This window comes from Rattus norvegicus, chromosome 7, assembly GCF_021556685.1.
Source record: "Rattus norvegicus strain SHRSP/BbbUtx chromosome 7, alternate assembly SHRSP_T2T, whole genome shotgun sequence".
In the NCBI taxonomy this organism is placed as follows: Eukaryota; Metazoa; Chordata; class Mammalia; order Rodentia; family Muridae; genus Rattus; species Rattus norvegicus.
The window spans coordinates 76,515,113-76,539,844 of record NC_141540.1 but is presented as its reverse complement, the minus strand read 5'-3'; the positions used below and the strand labels follow the sequence as shown (position 1 = coordinate 76,539,844).

Below are 24,732 nucleotides of genomic sequence, written 5' to 3'. Positions count from 1 at the left end.
CAGAAGCTGACTGAGACAGATGCAGATACCCACAGACAAACATTGGGCAGAGGTTGGGGACCCCTGTGGAAGAGTCAGGGAAGGATTGAAGGCTCTCAAGGAGATGAGAACCCCACAGGAAGACCAACAGTGTCAACTAACCTGGACCCCTGGGAGCTCTCAGAACTATCAACCAAAGAACATACATAGGTTGGTCTGAGGCCCCCAACACACATGTAGCAGAGGGCTGGTATGTCTGGTCTCAGTAGGAAAAGATGTGCCTGAAGCTAGAGACCAGGGAGACAGCTGTCCTCTCAGAGGTAAAGGTGAAGGGGTGGGGAAAGAACTCTGAGAGGGAGGACGGGGTGGGGGGACACTATTTGGGAAATAATTAATTAAGGAAGAAATGGAGCCTCTAGGAAGTAATAATCCCCTCATAAGCATTCCATCTACTATTAAAGGTCATGAGTTTGTCCCTTCGGCTGCTTTATTTTCTTTTGTGAGGTTCCAGCAATGACGTGCCAGTCAGCAAGCAGAAAACAACCCTTGGGGGTGGGGATTTAGCTCAGCGGTAAAGCCCTTGCCTAGGGAGCACAAGGCCCTGGGTTCGGTCCCTAGCTTTGAAAAAAAAGAAAAGAAAAAAAAAAAAAGAAAAGAAAACAACCCTCGCCATGCAGAGAATCTGCTGGTGCCTTTATCTGGCTCTTCAAAGTACCAGACTGTAAAAGGGATCAAGTTCATCATTCGTTCATTCTCAGGTTGACAGGAACGGTAGCCACAGGAATAGACACAACTCACCCTCTTCAGTAGCTCAGAATGGCAAGATGGCAAATGTGGCCACAGATGCATCTGTGATAGTGAGATGTGAGGCGTACAGAGTTCTGCTTTAATATCAAGGGTACATCCTCCTTATGGGAGTGATTCTATTAAATAAGAATTAAATATGAACCTGCTGTGGTATGTGCTGTCTCCTAGAGTCACTGTTTGAAAGCATCTAACACTATGGAAAGAGTTTCTGGAGCCACTGTGCTATAGCTTTAGCCTGCAATCAAACGAAGGCCTAGCAGCGGCATCTTACTCGGGTGAACCTAGCTTACTGAGCTCAGTTCCAAACGCTAAGTAGCAGAGTTAATCTGTACAACCTCACAACTCACACCATTAACAATGGAGCTATTCATGGCTCTCAAAATTCCTGTCTTCGAATTCTTTTAAGACAACAGAGGAAAATGAAATGTTAAATCAGTCTTGTGAGTGAAAGCAGAATTCTGAATTTAATACACTCCAAGATTGAATTTCCAGAAAGTACTAGGAAGCCTGGGGAAGCCATGTTGGTCTGTGGACAAGTTTTCTTCCTGCCTTCCATCATGAGCATTTATATCAGGATTTTCATAAATTTCATTATTATAAACATTATTTTGATTTTTGAACAAAATTTTACATATCTTGGATAGTAACTGAGTATAGCATTAGAATTCCAGACAGAGAGCAAAAGGCTTCAGAATAAAAATAATCTGTTTTCTCATTCTATAATAGTTAGATAGTAACTCCTATAAAAAAAAGCCATAATTAGTAAGTTCATTCATATATAAATAAGGGAAAATTATTTAATCCAACCCCTACCCACCCATCTCCAAGCTTCACAAAAAAAAAAAAAAAAAAAAAGAAGAAGAAACCAGAAAATTATACCTGTAACAGATGACTGTGTTTCTTCTGTTTGGGGAACAAAAATTCTGATCACACTTGTATTGATATAAATCAAAGGTAAATTGCGTGAAGTTAACGTATGGGTCCTCATGGGCTGCCCGGAAGATTTTCTTTTTTCTCTTTGGGTCTTTGGGAGTTTAGTGTAAAATATGCTTGCAATTGCATTAAGTAAAGGAAAGCACAGAACAATATCAAATGCTTGCGCAGAAAGGAGAATTTCATGAAGAAAATGAGGTGAGCCATCCATTAAACCTTCAGATAACTTATGAAAACTTCTTCGCTCACTCCTTGAGGTTAACTTGTGGCGGACATTTTTTGTTACAGCTTTTGTGTACGTCAGAGAAAGGAATCCATGCTGCTGATGAGCACCGTCTAGAAGTTTTGTGGTTGTCTGTTCCAGAAAATGAAAGCAGAATACACATTTCATTTTTTTTTTAAAGGAGACAGTATTTGTGTGAGAGAAAGAGAAAAAAATGACTAGAATTTTGACCTTCTTGTATTGGCTATCTACACTTCTTAATAGACATGGAAGTGTTTTCCCCTAATCAATTAGTGGTACATAAAATCGTACTTTACATATCACTGAACATAAAATTAGAGTAGAAATTATCTAATTCATTTCCAATGCCTCTTCCCAATACCTAACAAGAAGAGGAAAAGAAAGAGCGCATTAGATAAACAAGACAAAGGAACCAATAAACCTTGCTATCCCGTGTCTGAGATCGCGGCCCATCCACCAGTGCCCTTTCTTGCTATTTCCTTCAGGTTTACACATATAAGCAACTACAGATCAGAGGGAAACCTATGTAATTCAGATATTCCTGCTGAGGCTGCCTTTTCCTGTTGCATGCTTGTTATGCATGCTATGTAAGTACTCTGAGATCAATTGTCGGCTAGACTTTTAAACTGGACTTTATAATGAATGAAGGGAAGAAATACACTATGCATTTTTAAACTTAATTACTTGACCATTGGGAAAAACATGAAGGTGAAATACTGTTTTCCCCTAGTGGTGTGCCTTCACACCATTTGCCCTTCCAAACTTCCTCTTTGTATCTATCATCTCCTCCCCTCCTTTCTAGGCTTCAAACAACAGACTCACAGTAAAGCTAGAGAAAGTGCTCTGCTTTAACCCATATGTCTTGGCCAGTAGACAGACCACAGCAGGTGAACAGGACCTGCTGTCACCTTGGACACAGGAAGGGCAGTGTTCCATTCCCAGGGGTCTAAATAAGCCAGTCTATAAGAAGCTTTTATTTAAACCCTGGAAGGAGCATGAAAGCATTTCAATACACGCAGGAATGCTTTTAAAACCTTTGACACATGTCTTCTGATGTAAGCACTCTTGAAAGGTTAGCTACACAAAGGAAGGCTTGCATTTTCTTTTTTTTTTTATTGGTTATTTTATTTATTTACATTTCAACTGTTATCTCCCTTCCTGGTTTCCCCTCCACAAAACCCCTGTCCCCACCCCCCTTCATTTTCTTAAACTGCTGTACTTAAGTAAGGAGAATAAATACACTTGGCCAAAATGGAGGCAAAACATTTCTTTTCATATTTTCCAATGTAAAAATCAACATTTTATTTCAAATTTAAAATGAATAATTAGAGACAAGAAAGAATTAAGAACTTTTCATAGAAGTGACTCTGGTGGGGGGAATCCTGGGGCCTGAGTCCTGGGATCCCTTACAGAGCTCCAGCCCTACTCTAGGGCAATTATGTTTTTTAACTGTAGAAAGAAAATGTCAAGAAAATTGGAAAGATTCAAAATAAGATCTGTGAGTTGTCTGAAGACATTTAAAGTGATAAGGCTGTTTCTTAGGACTCAGTGACAGTCACCTGCTGCCTTAGCATGCAAATGAGCATGCAGGTGAATGACCAGAAATCCAAGGAGCTTCTGCTCTCAGACAGCACAGCTCAGACTCCTGTTTGTAGTTAAAATCAGTGAAAAAAAGCATGAGCTATTACGCAAATACATATATGCTTTAGATGTAAGAAGAAAGTCATAGGAAATACTTCATAAGGAAAATATTTATGCTTTTTTCAGCTTTATATGTGAACCAGGAAGCATTTTGCAAACACGGAGAAAATATTAATGTTGTGGTGACTTAGCAGACTAAGCAGCAGCTATATTTTAAAGTTTCATGAATTTTATTTACTTTAAGAATGTCACTTAAAGGAATGAGTTTAATAACATTTACATATGTTGAAACAATCAAAAATATACATTTGATACTTCTGAAAGTTACTAGGATGTACCCTAATTTAATTTTGTAGCCAAGAAACAAGAGGACTACAAACTTGTCTTGATTAAAGGCAGCAGTAAACAAAATATTTCTATTAGCTGCAAGAAGATGACAATTGCATAACAGAAAACAAAACAAAACAAAAACCAAGGGAAACACAAAAGAAGTAATCCAGGAATGACAAATGCTGTACTGTCAAAGTCAAAGCTGGATCATTCAACACAAGTAAAAAGCCATTTTACTTAATAACTTACTTTAACTTTCTTCTACTGATGGCAATATTAATTCCTACTCACAAACTCAGAACAGTGATAGTAAATACAGACTGACAACCAGACACCTCCACACTCCCCCAAAGACCAACACTCTTCCCCAAGACTTGAGGAGATTGAGGGGCAGGAGCAAAGAAGGTGAGAAGACACAAAAGCAAGAAAAGCAGGAACAAAAGAGGGGGCGCTGGAAGGATTCTTGATTCTGCTCAAGTTCAGTTCTGAGCCCTATCTCAATATGGCCTTTGTATTTTTTCTGTAAAATCATTGGAAATGGAGGTAACTAAAAATAAATAAATAAATAAATAAATAAATAAATAAATAAAGTAATTGACATCTATATACAATTATTACTTCAAGATTTTAGTAATGGCAATCCATCATGAACTTATTAATGGAAGTAAAAAAATTCCAAACGTCATAAATAAGTTATAAAATATACCTTTGCATTTTGATAAACTTATTTGCTACAAAGAAATTGGTTACAAAACATGAACAGATTAAAAGACTAAGCAATTCTAACTTTAAAAATAATTTAAGAGAAAGAAGTCTAAAAGAAGGTAGTGAGTTCTAATTCTAAATATCATTACTCCTGTTGCAAAGCAAAACAAATATAAACAATTTAAAATATATTCTCAAGAATAAAAGTTATTAAATGAGTCTCACCACAGGTTTTTCTTTGCACTGCAGAAACACTCCTTCAAATTGTCCTGATTGCCAACCTTCCCCAGGCCTGGAAAACACAAGTGCTCCTTATGTGTTTGTTCTCTTCAATTTCCCTCAATTACAAAACTGACCACACATCAAAACACCAGCAGTTCTAAAGGAAAGCATGCTCGGTGCTAAGCACAGACATAGCACTTCAACCAGCAGACCCACCTACAGCAGCACAGCATGCTCTGGGCTATGCATGGGAATAGTTCTCTTTCTATCCATTTTTGTCTCTTCCATAGATGAGAAGGTACAGAGAGGTAAAATTCTTGTCTATTTTATTAAACTCTGTATCTCTAGTGCTTAGCAGAGTCCGGCACATAAATATGCTAAGCACATCATTATAATGATAAATTATATGAATTTTGAATTGCATATAAATTAACAATAAAAGTAAGGATAAACTATAGTACATAATATTCATATCAGAAATTGCTCCAGTTCCTCAATTGATATATTACATAAAAAAATCATTTCATTTTAAATACACTGTACTAGACATCAATCCAAGTTAAAAAAAAATCAAATGCCAATTAACTATTCATTGTTAATGTGACAAAAATAATTGCCATATTATATATTATAATAAGTTGTACAACACAGCAACTGATATAATGTATGTTTCATAATGACAATTTCCAGCTATCTAATATGGATTTGTACTTAGTGGTATCATAAGTATGATATGTGAGAAAAGACAAGTGTAGAAGTAGAACTCGACATGTTTGCAAACATATTTTAGGAAATACAATTATAGAGCAGTACATGTACAAAAAGGCATTGGGTACCTATAGGTATACAATAGAAACTGTTGAACTGGTACATATTATGAATCCATTAAGAAAATACATCTTAAAGACTATTTTTTGGAGATATCATGAAACTGATAATATAATACTATTTAAAATACTATAATAGCATCTCTAGATTTTATAGTATGTGTGTTATTATTTCAAATTAAAAATAAAACCCTCAGTTAATTATAAATCCAAACAGTAAAGATTGGTACTTTTATCCAGGAAGCATTAATGGAGAGATCATTGACAATATCTATTACAAACAAATAACATTTTCATACACAGAGGGACTGCATAGGGAATGTGGTTTTAGGTTTATCTATGACGTTTATGAACAGGTGCTCCACCTCAGTGAGGGCTACAGAAAAGTCACTCAAGGTGTGCAGCTGCAATCAGCCATGCCACCTGTGTCCTAAGGTGTGCAGCTGCAATCAGTCATGCCACCTGTGTCCTAAGGTGTGCAGCTGCAATCAGCCATGTCACCTGTGTCCTAAGCTGTGCAGCTGCAATCAGACATGTCACCTGTGTCCTAAGCATCTTAGCAGATCTATAACACATGGCACGCACTTGTGAGGTATTTTAAGAGCAGTAATGTGGATGTTGATGAAGAGCTGTATGGTATGTTATAAAATGTTACTGGATGCAAATGAGAGACCATTAAGACAGCAACTTCACCTGTTTAAGCACTCTTTGAAAGTGGTAAGTGTAGACAGGAGCATCCGTACGGTGACCAGCTCTAACAAGCACAGCTCTCCTGGAGCTGTCACCCACCACTTACCTGCTTTGATAGTGGTCAATACTGAAGCTCTCTATCTTACACTTCACTTTGGTGTATACATCCTGCACATCTATGGATGCACTGAGGTCTTCTAATTCACTGACCATACAAACCTCTGCAAAAAGAAACAAGCACCTTTTATCAACAGAGTTCTTAGAATCAACAACAAAGTCCCCCATCTTATATTTCACAGGGCTAATAGATCCTGACCATCTAAAGGGCACAACGACTACAGACGTCTATACTTAAAAGCAACATTAGTGTCAAAGAGCCCTTAATATTAAGAGACGGTGTATATGTATCTCAAGTTAGGAAAACCATAGTTCTCATTGAATAGATCAGTCAGTTACCTGCCAAGGATCTCTGAACACTGACAATGCACTGCACTGCTCAGAGTAAGTCACTCGTACCTTGTAGCTCAAGTTAAACTGTCAATAAGCAAAATTCAATTTTACAAAATCAAAGAGAATAGGTATACATAAGCTTTATATAGTAACGAAATTCAATGGTAGCAACATTCTTAAATCAAAACACTTGAATAGCAGCTAATTAAATTATAAATGAAAACTCTGAAGAAAATTATACCTATTTTTTCCAAAAGCAGGAATATATATAATTTTATCTTTAAAATAAGGAAGAAAAGTATTCCTGTACCTGTGTCTTTCTTTTCAAGGTCTGGTGCAAAGAGTTTCACAGTGACTTTGGGGAGCACCCACTGCATCCACAGACTAACGCGTCCACTGGACCCACCGATGTGACTGGTAGTCTGTTCCAAGGTGACAGAGTCTGAGAATGGCGAGTCATCAGCAGCTTGAATCGAATCTCCCTGTGGTGAGGAAACAAACAAACAAACTTAAATGGTGATACTCAACCAGAAATAGCAAGCCAAGCGTTATAAACATATACGACTCAAGCAGTTTATATAGTTATAATGTAGGTGCATGTTATTATAGCTTTTCCAAGACCAAGGGTGTCCAACTAGCCAAGGGCCATGGTCAACTGTCTAGGAATACGATTTTATACAATCAGAGTCAAGGTAATCATTCACTGCCCGTTGCTGCTTTTGGATGGAGATGATTAGCTGTGACAGAGATGACTGACTTGTTACCACAAGGCTTTCCGCATTAACCCTCTCTATCTCTTTACAGGAGAAATGTGTGCTTGATTTAGAGCATTTAGGAATAAATTTAGAAAAATGTAGCAAAGTGATCTGTACAATGTAACAAGAAAAAATGTCTCCATAGACTAGGTTAGGTTTTTTGAAATATTTTGTGTAACTGAAATCTAGAGAAATAACATATGAGCTTAGTCAATTTTATAGGTATATGCTGAACTTGGATATGGATAAGATCCTAAACTCCCTGTTAGCAAGTTTGCTGTGAGAGACTTGGTGGGTGTTTTTTGTATTTAACAGTTTTTAGTAGCCTAGAACAAAATCAATCCCCTTATCTGAGGTTAAACTGGTGCTGAGTAGCTCTAGTCTCAGATGCAGGAAAAGATGCTGCTAGTGACAGAGGCCAGTGCTGTGCGTGTAATGCGGGATGGAGACAGATCAACTTTAGCATGCTTATTTGTTACAAGATGCGTTTGTAATCTGTATCTCAATAGGTTGAGTCTAGTAGGCAGCATGATATACTACGATAAGGACTTTGCAGAGTCCATTACCTTCTTCATAAATTAGTTTTATGATATTGAATGCTTAGAATCTAGAATAAATAAGAGCACTGAAGGTAAAGGAAGAGTTTCTCCACAGTAAACACTTCATAAGTGGATGGTAATCATTAACACTAAGCTTGCACATTTCCTCCTGCCTCTATTACTCTGTCATTTCTCCAACATAACACCCTTTTTCAATTGCATGCAATGCACTAAGGGGACTCTAACAGGCCTGAACAGATTTTGCCCTTTTACTCTCTTTCCTCTCCCTTGCTAAAACCTTTACATTTCTAAAGTTAGTTACCAAAGTTTCTATTCTCTTGCTTGGCCACTTGTTCCTCCTGAGGCTGACTACCAAGGTCCAACTATCAACATATTTAAGTGTAGGAATGACAAGCCCATCTGGCTGCCCTGATTAACCCTGATTAGCATGCCCAACCAAAATCAACACTTATTCTAACTCAGGGTGTTCCTCTTTTGCCTTTATAAACTGTCTACAAGCCAATGTCCCTTCTGTCCTCAGAGGTAGCCCTGTGCCCTCTATCCTTCCCTTTCTCCCCTCTCTTGTTCTCTTCCCTTTCTCCCTAAACTATCTCTTGTCTGTGTCTCTCATTCCTTATATTTGTCTCTCTGGAGCAGAGAACTTGGTCCTGGGTTGTCTTGTGGAATACCCGGACTTTCATAGATCCATAATCTCTCACAGCTCCCTGTTGATTTGAATGTCTTAAGTAAAATAGATAAAATATTTATTTCCTATGTAATCATGCATGAACAAAATGTCCTTAGAATGTTTGAGAAGGCATGCAATAGCGGTTATTTTCTCCTGGTCGAAAGTCAAAGCAGAAGCCACCAATCTCTAGATCTTGATTTTGGGTATAGTTATACCAGAAACAAGAGCCATAACTTAAAGCCTCATTCTCAAGGAGCTGAAGCCATGCTCTATCCTGCAGATGTGTCCTCCTGGCCAGGTAATCAGAAAGTTGCTACAGAAGCCTTTCCTCTTGCCTTCTCTCCTTTAGCTTAAAAGACAGAAGAGCAGGTGTGAAGGATGATGGCAGTGACAACCATTACTAATAGAGCTCACAAGGAAGATGTGAGCAAACACAGCAACAGAATTGGTGTCCTCTGACTTACTGAAGTGGGAAATTTTTAGATCTTTGTCCCAAACATAACAAAAAACTGTTTGCAGGATTTTATCATACTTCTACAAAATAAGTAGACTCTTAATCTATCATAGCTGAAATTTCTAGAATTTAAGAAGCTACAGAAATTTTATTTTTGGTTAGCTGTCTAACATAACATTTAATAAAAAGCACAAACTATTTCCAAAGCAGATGCTTTTTACAAAGTCAAATCAGCAAAAGATGACACAATATAGCTATTATGCCTTTTCAAAGAGATAGTTTCTAGAGCAGAAACATTTCTTTTTTTTTTTTTTTCTTTTTTCTTTTTTTTTGGAGCTGGGGACCAAACCCAGGGCCTTGCGCTTGCTAGGCAAGCGCTCTACCACTGAGCTAAATCCCCAACCCAAGCAGAAACATTTCTAATCAAATCCTCTAAGGAACAGCATACCCTGTGGGATGATAGGTGCAGAGAAAAGTGCATCGAATCATTTTAAAACATTACTGGGTACCCTGATAAGAATCCTGTGACCATGGCTTCTAGCTTAGTAAGCAATTCTGAGAAAACCTTTTATACTACTTTGTCAAGTGGTTTCAATTTTTCTTTTTGGATTTAAAATGTAGGCTGTGATATTGTTACGCATGTTTACAATAATTTCCTTCTTTATTTAACGAGTCTATAGTGAAAACTGGACCCAAAATGGTAATGTTAGACTATTTTCCCACACTTCCTTAGTGCAATTCTAAAATAAAAAAAGCATGGAAAATTAACAAACATATTGAGTTTATTTTTCTAGGTAAATTTATCTTTGTTCATCTGGAAGAACAAACACTTCAGCCCTCTATCCTACGCCTGCTGCAGAGCTCAGGGAAGATCATAGTTGGCCACATTGCTACTCTTCCTTTTCAAAATAGCTTCAACATTCTTGTTCAATCACACAAGCTCCCCAAGGGCTAAACACTTCCCCTGTTGTTTGTACTGAAGTCAACAGTAACAAGTGGCCTGCTGGGCCTCTTGTACCTTTGCTCTCTCAGTTTCAGTAAATCAGCTTGTAAGGAGAGAACCTCACCCATACTCCTCAGTTTACCACCACACAAATGCAAACACAGGAAGCTGAAGGTGCTTGCAGGAATCAAGAGTGCTTGCACCAACTTTAGTATGAAGACATCATTTGGCAAAGTTTCAATCATCTGGGATTCTACAAATAGTTTTACTTAATACAAACAATTGTTAGAGTGCAGTTAGCATCACTAGATTTATTTCTAGTAAATTCCATATTCAAAAATTAAAAACCAGTTCTGATTTACACAACCAAATAGGACAGCATATTTAAGTTGTAAATAAAAAATTGACTTTCTTTAAATATAGATTTAAGTTAAAACACTTATAAACTCAAAGTTAAATTTCAAAGAAGGTCCAGTTAGATAACTGACATAAAAAAGGAAAGCTGCCTCAGACTATTATGCCACAGTGTGTAAAACCACCTGAATTTTTATAAAACTCTACAGATAATAAGTGAAATATTAGAGGTGTTTTCTGATATGATTATTTTAAATAGGCAAAGCATTAAACAGAAAACATGTGATAGCTAACAAAGGCTAAACAACCTTCACTCATTAGCTTGTTCCATGTTCTATGATGGATAAAAAGATAATCTAAATGTCATGATTTGTATATTTTGAATAAAAGCTTCAAAATATTTCAAATAATTAGCAACCTTAAAACAGTAGTATAGTAAAAATGCTCAAACTACACTTACCATCAAAAGGGCTCTCTGCACAAGTTAAAAGAAACCACTGCTTAGGCTGAAGGCACACAGTCGCTGAGAATCTGACAGCCATTTACATTTTAATATACTGATGTCCATCAAACAGCTATGCATATTAAGAAACTATCTTTAAAGCAATAAAGCAATTTGATTCCTGGATTAATAAATAATTCTGGTTACACTGGGGCGTGAACATATCTGTTTCTGTTTTAAGAAGAACTGGCGTTTTAGGCATTTATGTGGCATTTTACATTTTCTCTTGCTTCCCTGTCAGGTTGTTGAGACAGTCTCACCCTATCTTTATGCAGCTTAAGCTACCTGAAAATCATGGTGCAGCCCAGACTGGCCTGAAACTCTCTCCTTCCTCCACAACCTACAGAGTGGCATGATCATGGTGAGGTGGTATGGTGTTAGCAGTATCTGCTGACTTATCAAACTTTTGCTCCTCACAGACATACACCTGTGTTAAGCTGCAGAGCGGTGAGCTGAATTTCCTACCTCAGTTTGTATTACATGTATTTACAGAGTCATTATCTACATGAAACATGATAAATTCTTCTAAATACTTGTTTTTTAAAAGGATCAACTTCATTAATAAATATGTAATATAAGAAAGTAGCAAAAGGCAGTTCTATGTCAGTTTAAGGATAAAGTGATACCTGAGAGTTTTCAAATGCACGACTGATAGGCATGTATGATAAAAGGCTTGGTTTCACACTGCCACTCTCTCATGGGGCACTGTGCTCTGCAATTAATAGCACAAGGCACTGAAACCACTGTGGTAGCCTCTTGAGTCCTCTTTGAGTACAAAAGAAAGTCTCTTGTGATACAGTGCTTTAACCACTATAGGGAAATTTCATGACGCCCTCCCCACAAATATTTTATCCTCCTGCCATCAAAAAAAAAAATTCTAAAGAAGTGAAGATATCAGATCTAGCACTTGGGAAGCAGAGGCAGATGGATATTTGTAAGTTCAAGGCCAGCCTGGTCTACATAGTAAATTCTAAACCACCTATGGCTATATAGTGAAATATGTCTTTAAAAAAAATCAGATAAAAACAAATTATGTTTAAAATCACTAAAAATAAAAACCTGAGTTACAAACTCTTAATTACATCTTTAATTATTTGTCAGAATTGTAGCAACATAACAAACATGTACATATGTCTCTAGGCGATGCATGATGATGAATGATATTTAAATTCATATAAGTTCTTGAACTCTAAATTATTTCAACTTATATATTAAGATATATATTTAAAAGAGTACATTGGGCATTATATTCTGTACTGGGCTTAAAATATATTGGGACTATGCTCTAATGATAAAAATAATGAATAAAGATAAAGATGGTATAAAGTTTGTATGCCACATCCAATGAGAACCTGAAATTATTAGTATTTAACAAAGTTACATCTGAGACAATGGAAAATGCCCATGTAAATAATGTTTTCTACTTACAATATTTAACAATGTTCATTAAATTATGAAACAGTATAAATATAGAAATAGAAAAAAATCAGGCCAACTTTCCAATGTTTTTTAACTCTTTGTACAGAAATGTCCTTAAAGTCAGAACAATATAATAAATTTTCCTTCACAATAAAAAATTGTCAAAAGTTAAGATTACTTTTAACTTTGCAATACTGCCTAATTTTGTTAATGAATAGAACGTCAATTCAAGTTATTACTGGAAGTCCTAGTCAAAGCAATTAGGTAACAAAAGTAAAATCATCTGAAACAAGAAGCACAAGTGTTTCATTTGGCAGATAATCTTGCACACAGAAAACTCTGAAGAATCTATGACCAAAGCTCTAGGATCAATAAACTATGCTAAGTTGTACGATACCAAATAAATAAATAGTAATTCATTGTGTTTCTCTGCATTGCTATTGAACAAGAGAAACTTCCTCTATACTACCCAGAAGAAAATAAATACAAACAAACTAAGCAGACAAAAACATTTGTTTTTCAATGACATCAAGAACTTAGCCTCAACAGACTTGTTTGTTTTTAAGATTTATCATTCAGTACTCTAGACCTCTGAGCCATCTCTTCAGCCCCCTCAGGAGACTTTACAGGGACACACCTGCTCAAACACCAGATGTCCTACTTACAGGATGCTGCTGCTCAAAGGTGTGTCAGCTGAAGCAGATGAAAAGCTGAGAAGGTATATGGATGGACAGTATACAACTTAATAGACTTAGTTCACAAAACTTTAAACTAGTAAACTTTAAGCTTTGTATTACCATCCTCTATATCTGGACTGTCACCAGAGGCCACTGTGGTACAGGCTTACCTTACAGCCTAACACTTAGCGGGGGGGGGGGGGGGGGGGGGGTGGTACACACTTTAGGAGGTGAAGTCTTGTGTGAAGTCTTAAATGTGGTCAGCAAAAGTATTTTTGACATTGAGCCCTTGAGTGGGATTCAGATTTTTAATCAGTAAGTATTATTTTGCCAATGACTAGTATAAAATTCAGTTTGTAAAATGGTTGAATTGACATATGGCTGTAAGACCAGCACTTAGGATGTGCAAGCAGGAGGATTGCCACCAAGCTTGAAGACAGCCCCTGCTACAGAGTTACGGTATTGTAAGGTAGGTTGGGTGGGTGGGTGGATGGATGGATAGACGGACAGACGGACGGGGGAGGAGAGAGAGGGAGAGAGAGAGAGAGAGAGAGAGAGAGAGAGAGAGAGAGAGAGAGAGAGCGAGCAGATGATGGATGACAGATGGCATGGTTTCTAGAAACACAGCAGTGCAGGAGGCCGAAGACCATGCTTTCTTGTGATCTTTTCAAAATTTTGAGTCTTTCTCCCTTAACCCGTGCTATGTCACAGACCCCTTGCTCTGATAGTCAAAAAGTTAAAACTTCTTTTACTTAGCTCAACTGACACCTCAAGTATATCATATAACTTTGAAGTTACATATGGATCATGAAAATTTTCCTATGAAAAATATGCTTTTCTACAAAACAGACCAAGAGAAAAACTTCCCAAGCTATTTTTTTTATAAAAAACAATAATATTACTTCTTCTAGTAAAATACGTGGAAGCATACACTTTTATTTTTTTTATTTTTTTTTTTTTGGTTCTTTTTTTCGGAGCTGGGGACTGAACCCAGGGCCTTGTGCTTCCTAGGTAAGCGCTCTACCACTGAGCTAAGTCCTCAGCCCCAAGCATACACTTTTAATTCCAGAACCCAGCATCAAGGAGGCAGATGCAGGATGATCTCCACCTTGTCTATATAAGGAATCACAGGAAAGCCAGAGTAAAAACCTGCCTTTACCAAGAAAAAAAAAAAGTTAAAAGTAAAAGATAAGAAGGAGAATATATCGTAATATATTTCAGAAGTATAGTACCAGTTTAACATTTAAAAATCAATCTAGTCAATTATAATAATCAATAAAATAAAATCTCAAATACAGCCAGGTGTGGTAACTCATGCTTTAGTGAGCCACAGCCTGTCTGGCTTAGGTAAGCCCGTTCTAGGCCCACCAGGGCGACATATTCAAACCTTGTTTCAAAGAAACAGAAAAAAGAAGCAATCCATAAACACGGAGAAGGGGTGGGGGGGGGGCAGGAAAACAGGTATAACTGCAAGCATCCCATTACAAAGGAAAGCAGAATTTTGCCAACACTAAGGAGGACAAAAACAAATGAAGGCATATACTGTATTCAAGGGAATAAGAGAACTGTATATAAACTGACTACACAGTGGATTAATGTTTGGGGTGGAATACCAACATTGCCTCAGAGGACAGACTATGACACTAACGCCAGGGAACTCACAATGTGATGCTGACACTGCAGAAAAAGACCCAAGGTCTCTTCCATAGGCTTCACTAACCCAGAATTATGGTGAAAATTGGCCCAGCTGCTAACTTGGATGTTGCTAACTGTAATTCACTATGATTTCATTTCCTAGTACACAGAATGGAAATGTTAATCTAAAAAATCTTTCTGAGGATGGATCTCTTTCAACAAGGCAGCTGCTGATGACACAAGTTAGAAAACATCTTTGTTCCTCTGATAAATTCTGCAAATGTCCTATGCAAAGAGAAAGTTCATTCTTAGACCTAAGAAAACGGGTCCATAATGAAGAGAAGAAAAGTAACAGACAAAGCTGAGCTAATTTTCTCCAGTCAAAGGAACTAAGCAATCCACCTTAGAGAAAACAAATGAGCACAGTTCTGTTCTGGTCACTAGCAAAGTCAACATCTACATTATGACTTTGCCTTTCCCCTTTAACACCCATACTTTGTGCCAAAACTCTGAAATGTATTCAATGTGTTGGGCATATCTTCAGTTCAATCCTACTGCAATTCTACCTCATCTGGGTTAGAACCAAGCAATTACAATGAGTGACAGAAATAAGTTTTACAATGTTAAGAAATCAGGACTGAATTAACTAGATTTAAAGACATTTGGATTCACTTTCTTCTCTTGTTTTCCTATCATCCTCCAATCTCATGACTGGATAAAGTACTGACTGAAACTAAGAGGACTAGAAAATACCTGCAGGAAGAATAACCAACTTTTGAAAAAAAGAAAGACACACACACACACACACACACACACACACACACACACACACACAAAGTAATGAACAAGTAGGTAGGAAGGTGGGAACTGATTAAAAGACAGGAAAGAAAATAAGTGCCAGAAACAGAGAACAAAGATGATAGAGAATGTGGGAGTCATGTCTCAATTGACATCATCTGAGAATTACCAAGAACTAAAGGGAAATAGGCCATAAAACACCATGAACTAGGGAACAAGGCAGCATAAAGAAGCATCTACACATGGCAATGACTACTTACTACAAAAGAAAATTTAATCAGTAGATGAAGTTCTAAGAATTTATACATTTGAGACTCTTCAACATGCAAAAACTGTAATTCCAGCTTTGACACTTGCTATCCTTATAACCATGGGGAAGTTACTTAGTCCCTACAGAAACAAATTCTTCACTTTGATATAGCTGTCTCCTGAAAGGCTCTACCAGAGTATGACAAATACAAAGGTGAATGTTCACAGCCAACCACTGCAGTTAGAGAAAGGACTGAAGAAGCTGAAAGGACTTGCAACTCCAAGAAGAACAACAATATCAGCTAACCATAACTCGAGAGCTCCCAGGGACTTCACCACTATCCTAAGAGTATACAGGTATGGACTCATGGCTCCAACTCCAAGATGGTCTTGTTGGGCACCAATGGGAGGAGAAGCCATTGTTCCTGCCAAGGATGGACCCCCCAGTGTAGAGCAATGTCAGGGCAGTTAGGTGGGAAGGGGGTGGGTCATTAGGTTGGGGAGTACCCTCATAAAAGAAGGGGGAGAGGGGAAGGGATGGGGGTTTATAGATGGGAAAGGAGGAAAGGGGTCAACATTTGAAATGGAAATAAAAATATCCAATAAAAAGAAAAAAAAAGAAAAGAAAGTAAAAATGGGGGTCCACTAGAAACAGCCTACAAAGGTGAATAGTGCAAGGTCCCCTGAGTCCCATTGTCTAGCTCAGCACTGGCTCTTCACTCTGGAGAAGCGTGGTGGGACTCCCAAGAGTGTCTTCCTTCCTTGTGGAAACCTTCGGGACTCCAAAATTAACCAGCTTGAACCCTACCAGACCAATTCCATTCCAGTTATTTCCACCCACCACCCCAGCTGGTCCACCTCGGATGCAACCTGCACAGGTGAGCTGACGCATAAACAGAATCCATCATTATGCTGTATATAAGAAACACATCTCAGCAACAAAGATACTCTTCTCAGTACGAAGGGCTTGAAAAAGGGTTTCCAAGCAAATGGACCCAAGAAACAAGCTGGAGTACCCATTCTAATATCTAATAAAGTAGACTTTCGATCAAAAGCAATCAAAAGAGACAGGGAAGGGCACTTCACACCCGTAAAAGGAAAAATCCACCAAGAGGACATCACAATTATGAACATCTATGTCCCAAATGAAAGGGCACCCACATTCATAAAAGGAAGATTGCTAAAGCTTAAATCACATATTGAACCACCCACATTAATAGTGGGAGACTTCAACACCCCATTCTCACTAATGGACAGGACATCAAAAAGGAAACTAAACAGAGAAATAACTAAACTAAGAGGTTATGATTCAAATGGACCTGATAGATATCAATAGAACATTTCACCCAAACCCCAAAGAATATATCTTCTTCTAAGAACATTACAGAACTTTCTCCAAAATTGACCATATAACTGGTCACAAAGCAAGCCTCAGCAGAGACACAAACACTGAAATGACCCCATACATTTTATCAGCACACCATGGATTGAAGATGGACTTCAACAAACTTAGAAACAACAGCAAGTCTCTCTCTCTCTCTCTCTCTCTCTCTCTCTCTCTCTCTCTCTCTCTCTCTCTCTCTCTGCGTGTGTGTGTGTGTGTGTGTGTGTGTTTTGTTTTTCATAGAAACTGAACAACTCTACTCAACGATTTCTGGGACAGGGAAGAAACAGAGCACTAAAAGACTTTCTAGAATTCAATGAAAATGAAGGTTCAGCATAGCCAAACTTATGGGACACTATGAAGACAATGCTAAGAGGAATGTTCACAAGTGCCCTCATAAAGAAGTTGGGAGTTTTCATACTGACAGCTAAAAGTACATCTGAAGACTCTAGAGAAAAAAAAGAACAAATGCACCCAGGAGGAGTACACAGCAGGAAATGATCAAACTCAGGTATGTAATCAATCAATTTAAAAGAAAGAGAAAAATACTACAATGAATCAAGGAAACCAAGAGCTCATTCTTTGAAAAATCAACAAGATAGAGAAACCCTTAGCAAAACTAGCTAAAAGACAGACAAACAGTACCTAAATTAACAAAATCGGAAATGAAAAGGGAGACATAACAACAGATAATGAAGAAATTCAAAGAATTATTAGGTCTTACTTCAAAAGTCTGTACTCAACAAAATTGGAAAATCTCAATGAAATGGGTAACTTTTTAGTCAGATACAAATTACCAAAGCTGAAAGAAGATCAGGTAAACTATGTGAATAGTCCTATAACCCCTAAGGAAATAGAAGCAATCATTAAAAGGCATCCAACCAAAGAGAGACCTTGGCCAGACGGTTTTACTACAGAATTCTACCAGACTTTCAAAAAAGTGCAAATACCAATAGTCCTCAATCTATTCCACAAAATAGGAACAAAAGGAACATTGCAAAAGTCAGTCTCTGAGGCCACAGTTATCCTGATACCCAGACCACATATATATTCAACAAAGTAAGAGAATTTCAAACCAATATCTCATTATGAACACTGATGCAAAAATATTCAATAAAATACTCCCAAAACTGAATCCAAGAACACCCAGAGATGCTATCCCTTGAGAAGGAAAAGGTGGAATGAGGGAAGACTTGTATGGGAGGGTACTAGGAAGAGAGGAAGGCCAGATATTGGGTTGTAAAGTGAATAAATATATTTTAAAAAAGAAAGAAAATTGTATTACCCACCTGAAGTCCTTACTGACTTGAAAATAAAGGAAATTCCTGTAAAGCCATTATTTTTTTTTCATCTTTATTAACTTGGGTATTTCTTATTTAAATTTCGATTGTTATTCCCTTTCCCAGTTTCCCAGCCAACATCCCCCTAACCACTCCCCCTCCCATTCTCTGTGAGTGTTCCCCTCACCATCCTCCCCCCATTACCGCCCTCCCCCCCAAAAAATCACATTCACTGGGGGTTCAGTCTTGGCAGGACCAAGGAATTTCCCTTCCACTGGTGCTCTTCCACTAGGTTATTCATTGCTACCTATGAGGTTGGAGCCCAGGGTCAGTCCATGTATAGTCTTTGGGTAGTGGCTTAGTCCCTGGAAGCTCTGGTTGCTTGGCATTGTTGTTCATATGGGGTCTCGAACCCCTTCAAGCTCTTCCAGACCTTTCTCTGATTCCCTCAACGGGGGTCCCGTTCTCAGTTCAGTGGTTTCTGCTGGCATTCACCTCTGTATTTGCTGTATTCTGGCTGTGTCTCTCAGGACAGATCTACATCTGGTTCCTGTCAGCATGCACTTCTTTGCTTCATCCATCTTATCTAGTTTGGTGGCTGTATATGTATGGGCCACATGTGGGGCAGGCTCTGAATGGGTGTTCCTTCAGTCTCTGTTTTAATCTTTACCTCTCTATTCCCTGCCAAGGGTATTCTTGTTCCCCTTTTAAAGAAGGAGTGAAGCATTCACATTTTGATCATCCGTCTTGAGTTTCATTTGTTCTAGGCATCTAGGGTAATTCGAGCATTTGGGATAATAGCCACTTATCAATGAGTGCATACCATGTGTGTTTTTCTGTGATTGGGTTACCTCACTCAGGATGATATTTTCCAGTTCCAACCATTTGCCTACGAATTTCATAAAGCCGTTGTTTTTGATAGCTGAGTAATATTCCATTGTGTAGATGTACCACATTTTCTGTATCCATTCCTCTGTTGAAGGGCATCTGGGTTCTTTCCCGCTTCTGGCTATTATAAATAAGGCTGCTATGAACATAGTGGAGCACGTGTCTTTTTTATATGTTGGGGCATCTTTTGGGTATATGCCCAAGAGAGGGATAGCTGGGTCCTCAGGTAGTTCAATGTCCAATTTTCTGAGGAACCTCCAGACTGATTTCCAGAATGGTTGTACCACCATTCCACCAACAATGGAGGAGTATTCCTCTTTCTCCACATCCTTGCCAGCGTCTGCTGTCACCTGAGTTTTTGATCTTAGCCATTCTCACTGGTGTGAGGTGAAATCTCAGGGTTGTTTTGATTTGCATTTCCCTTATGACTAAAGATGTTGAACATTTCCTTAGGTGTTTCTCAGCCATTCGGCATTCCTCAGCTGTGAATTCTTTGTTTAGCTCTGAACCCCATTTTTTTTATTAACTTGAGTATTTCTTATTTACATTTCGAGTGTTATTCCCTTTCCTGGTTTCCAGGCAAACATCCCCCTAAGACCTCCCCCTCCCCTTCTCTATGGGTGTTCCCCTCCCCATTCTCCCCCCATTGCTGCCCTCCCCCCAACAATCTAGTTCACTGGGGGTTCAGTCTTAGCAGGACCTAGGGCTTCCCCTTCCACTGGTGCTCTTACTAGGATATTCATTACTACCTATGAGGTAAGAGTCCAGGGTCAGTCCATGTATAGTCTTTAGGTAGTGGCTTAGTCCCTGGAAGCTCTGGTTGCTTCGCATTGTTGTTCATAGGGGGTCTCGAGCCCCTTCGAGCTCTTCCAGTTCTTTCTCTGATTCCTTCAACGGGGGTCCTATTCTCAGTTCAGTGGTTTGCTGCTGGCATTCGCCTCTGTATTCGCTGTATTCTGGCTGTGTCTCTCAGGAGAGATCTACATCCGGCTCCTGTAGGCCTGGACTTCTTTGCTTCATCCATCTTGTCTAATTGGGTGGCTGTATATGTATGAGCCACATGTGGGGCAGGCTCTGAATGGGTGTTCCTTCTGTGTCTGTTTTAATCTTTGCCTCTCTCTTCCCTGCCAAGGGTATTCTTGTTCCCCTTTTAAAGAAGGAGTGAAGCATTCACATTTTGATCATCCGTCTTGAGTTTCATTTTGAACCCCATTTTTTAATAGGGTTATTTGTCTCCCTGCAGTCTAACTTCTTGAGTTCTTTGTATATTTTGGATATAAAACCTCTATCAGTTGTAGGATTGGTAAAGATCTTTTCCCAATCTGTTGGCTGCTGTTTTGTCCTAACAACAGTGTCCTTTGCCTTACAGAAGCTTTGCAGTTTTATGAGATCTCATTTGTCGATTCTTGATCTTAAGAGCATAAGCCATTGGTGTTTTGTTCAGGAAATTTTCTCCAGTGCCCATGTGTTCGAGACTCTTCCCCACTTTTTCTTCTATTAGTTTGAGTGTATCTGGTTTGATGTGGAGGTCCTTGATCCACTTGGACTTAAGCTTTGTACAGGGTGATAAGCATGGATCGATCTGCATTCTTCTACATGTTGACCTCCAGTTGAACCAGCACCATTTGCTGAAAAGGCTTTTGGCTCCTTTGTCAAAAATCAAGTGACCATAGGTGTGTGGGTTCATTCCTGGGTCTTCTATTCTATTCCACTGGTCTATCTGTCTGTCTCTGTACCAATACCATGCAGTTTTTATCACTATTGCTCTGTAATATTGCTTGAGTTCAGGGATAGTGATTCCCCCTGAAATCCTCTTATTGTTGAGGATAGTTTTAGCTATCCTGGGTTTTTTGTTATTCCAGATGAATTTGCAAATTGTTCTGTCTAACTCTCTGAAGAATTGGATTGGTATTTTGATGGGGATTGCATTGAATCTGTAGATTGCTTTTGGTAAAATGGCCATTTTTACTATATCAATCCTGCCAATCTATGAGCATGGGAGATCTTTCCATCTTCTGCGATCTTCAATTTCTTTCTTCAGACGCTTCAAGTTCTTATCATACAGATCTTTTACTTGCTTGGTTAAAGTCACACCGCGGTATTTTATATTGTTTGGGACTATTACGAAGGGTGTCATCTCCCTAATTTCTTTCTCAGCTTGTTTCTCTTTTGTGTAGAGGAAGGTTGCTGATTTATTTCCCTTAATTTATTCCCAGCCACTTTGCTAAAGGTGTTTATCAGGTTTAATAGTTCCCTGGTGGTACTTTTGGGATCACTTAAATATACTATCATATCATCTGCAAATAGTGATATTTTGACTTCTTCTTTTCCAATCTGTATCCTTTTGATCTCCTTTTGTTGTCTGATTGCTCTGGTTAGAACTTCAAGAACTATATTGAGTAACTAGGGAGAGAGTGGGCAGCCTTGTCTAGTCCCTGATTTTAGTGGGATTGGTAAAGCCATTATTTTAATCAGTACTGCCAAAGAAGAGTTACTGTGAATAGCTGACAAGAAGTGAATTTGCACTGAAAACAGAACAAGTCTATATATTCCCAGCTCTGGCAAAGACAACAGCAATAGCAGGATCTATCCAGAAGTGAATAGTCAATGAGTGTCAACCTGTGATGCATACATGTGACTTACTGAGCAATTCATTTAAACTATCATGGTTCAAATCTACCATTTTGCTTTAGCTTTTCATTGTCCTCTGAGTCTGTGTATGAGGAGCATTCTGGATCCTCATTATATGGTGTGCCACAGCAGCTCTACAATATTGTCTATTATACTCTTTTGTTATAGCACTTCTGTAGTCTCAGCACTCTGTAGGCAGAGGCAGGTGCATATGTGAGTCTGAGGGAATTCCAGATCAACCAGGGATGTATCGTGAGAGCTGGTTCCAAAACACAAGCACACAAGAGTAAAATAAATATTAAGAAAATTATATTAAGAGTGTACTTATTAAAGTAAAGTAACAAGAGTTTGCTGACTAGTATGCTAATAAAGCATCTGAAATTGTCTGCTCAATGACAAGTACGCGCACGCCCTCAGCCTGTGGTGTGTTGCAGTAGGAGTTTAGAGAGGATGCTGTACTCAGTGAGTTGGAGTTTCGTTGCACGTCACACAGTGAAGATCGTCATGTCGATGCAAACCATCTGCAACACCCTGAGAAAGGGCACATAGCTATGACAAAGTGTATGTTGTGTATGCTCTGTGCCCAAATGGCTCCGATGCTCACATGCATGTTGCTACTATGAAGGCTTCCTGTACCGAGATGACTCAAGACAAGACTGCAGTGTTGCCGCCCAACAATGCCTCGTTCAAGGAAGCATGGAACAGACTCCATGAGCTGATGCAGTCTCCATGACAGCTTCTCTGTGTCCCCATGCTTTCCAGTGAGAAAACAGCTGCTACTTACATTAAGCTAAGCAGGGGCTACATTTGAACACACAAGCAAATCCAGGAAAAAAATCAAGATACTTGTGATATGGGAACTCAAAGGATCACAAAAATGAGTTAACCATATGATTCCAAGATGGAAGGAAAGGAAATTGGAAAGGTCATAAAGCAAATTTCTAGAAACACTGTAAACAGAGGAAACAAGAAATAAAAGTGTGGCCCGAAGTCTGACTTTCTGTTGAGCTAACTAGGCCCAGGGTGAGCCATAGCTGACCCACTCTTCCACGCTGAGAAAACATCCAGCAAATCGTCATGCTGTCCTTTACTACTGAATTGTTAAGGGATACAGCTAAAGGCAGGTGTATTCTCAGTATACGGTCACCCCAACAAAAGTATTGTACAAAAGGAAACAAAAAAATTAAAGTGTGTAAAACATGAATATCTAAGTTGTAGCTGTACTAGTCAATGCTCCCATCAAAACCAATCTCAACAGCAGCCCCTCTCGTTCCTGGAGACAAATCAGCCAAAGCACCTGAAGGTACCTCTGAAAGAGCTCGCTCGCCAGGGTTAGGGTCCAATGACCATCTGGGGAGCCAAAGACTTCTTCTTCTGGCTACACTATCTACATTAAAGTGTACATATTCTGTAAATGACTGTCACTTCTAAGTTGTTCAATTCCAATTCTGTATTGCTTCAAATAAGATCTTTTACATAGTCTCTCTTGATAATAAATTCCAGAATGTTTTACATTAATATTCATTTATTTTTAGTTTTTGTCAAACAAAATTAATTTAATCAAATTAATAAATTCTCTTTGAGAATTTATTACTTATCTATAACAAAATTTAAGAAAACCCATGCTCTGACTTCAAATGAACTGAGTGCAGCCACTGAAAGCCGTTTTCAAAGTCTAGGTTTGCCTTTTGTTCTCTGCTGGAACTAGGGATTGAACCCAGAGCTTATGCAAACTAGGCAGGCAGGCTGTCTCCCACTGAGCTGCACCTGCACAGTTAGTTTAAAGTAGCTGAGTAAAACCCTCCAACCAGACTGATCTCACTTTCTTTGAAAATTTCTTCACTTTCACAAATGTAGACTATTCTTCTAGTCTGTTATGTGGCTAACTCTATTGAAATAAAATTGTACCCAACTCTCGTTTATTAAAATCTAATTAATTTATTGAAAATTTTCAAACACTACTTTCCCACAAAGTATCAATAAATTTCCCAGGAGAAATCCTATAATGATCTGTTTACAAATGTTGGTATTATTTATTTCTATTACAGTCTGTATTTAGGTCACCATAACTTTGCACTGGTTGCACACACCATTTGTGCTATGAATCAGATGAGTAGCAATTCCCAATCGGTATGAATCTGTGTGAAGTTCCTACATTTGCAATGGTTTTCAAATGTCTCTTTTCTGAGGAATACTTCCACAGTAGGAAGTCCCAAGGCTGACATCCTTGTGAACACATGATTGGCAAACAACTATTTGATGAAATACTTCTTTATTTCCTACTAAAACAATGTCTCTCAATTTATGTGCCTGTATCAACTGCCTTGTCTAGAAACTTAGTACTTCAAACTTCAATGACTCTATTTCACAGACTGTATTATCTTACAGGTCGTGTGTCTTACAGGTGTACTATAAAAATGAGTACTCAGAGCTGGGAAGTGACGGCACACACCTTTAACCCCTGCCCTCGGAGGCAAAGGCAGGTGGGTCTCTGATTTGAGGCCAGACTGGTACAAAGAGTTCCAAGACAGGCAAGAGTGCATAGAGAGTCTGTCTTCAAAATCAAAAAGAAAAGGAGAGAGGAGAGGGAGAGGGAGAGGGAGAGAGAGAGGAGAGAAAGAAAATAGTGTTCTGTAATTTAATTTGAAAACTGCTAAAGCTACAATGGGTCAAATAGTTTACTGTACAATTTTCAAAGCTTTTGAACC

The 24,732-nt window shown here is 38.4% G+C and overlaps 1 protein-coding gene across 12 annotated transcripts in view; it reads right to left on the bottom strand.

Annotated features, from left to right (window-relative positions):
- Positions 1-24,732, bottom strand: part of Vps13b (vacuolar protein sorting 13 homolog B) — a 570,082-nt gene that overhangs the window by 278,966 nt on the left and 266,384 nt on the right. For all 12 annotated transcript variants that reach the window (XM_087557395.1, XM_087557397.1, XM_087557399.1 and 9 more), the window contains 4 exons: positions 7,139-7,310; positions 6,485-6,599; positions 4,865-4,931; positions 1,666-2,074 (listed from right to left, as the gene is read on the bottom strand). In XM_087557395.1, coding sequence (XP_087413521.1) covers positions 1,666-2,074; positions 4,865-4,931; positions 6,485-6,599; positions 7,139-7,310 — 763 coding nt within the window. The remainder of the gene's footprint in view (positions 1-1,665; positions 2,075-4,864; positions 4,932-6,484; positions 6,600-7,138; positions 7,311-24,732) is intronic.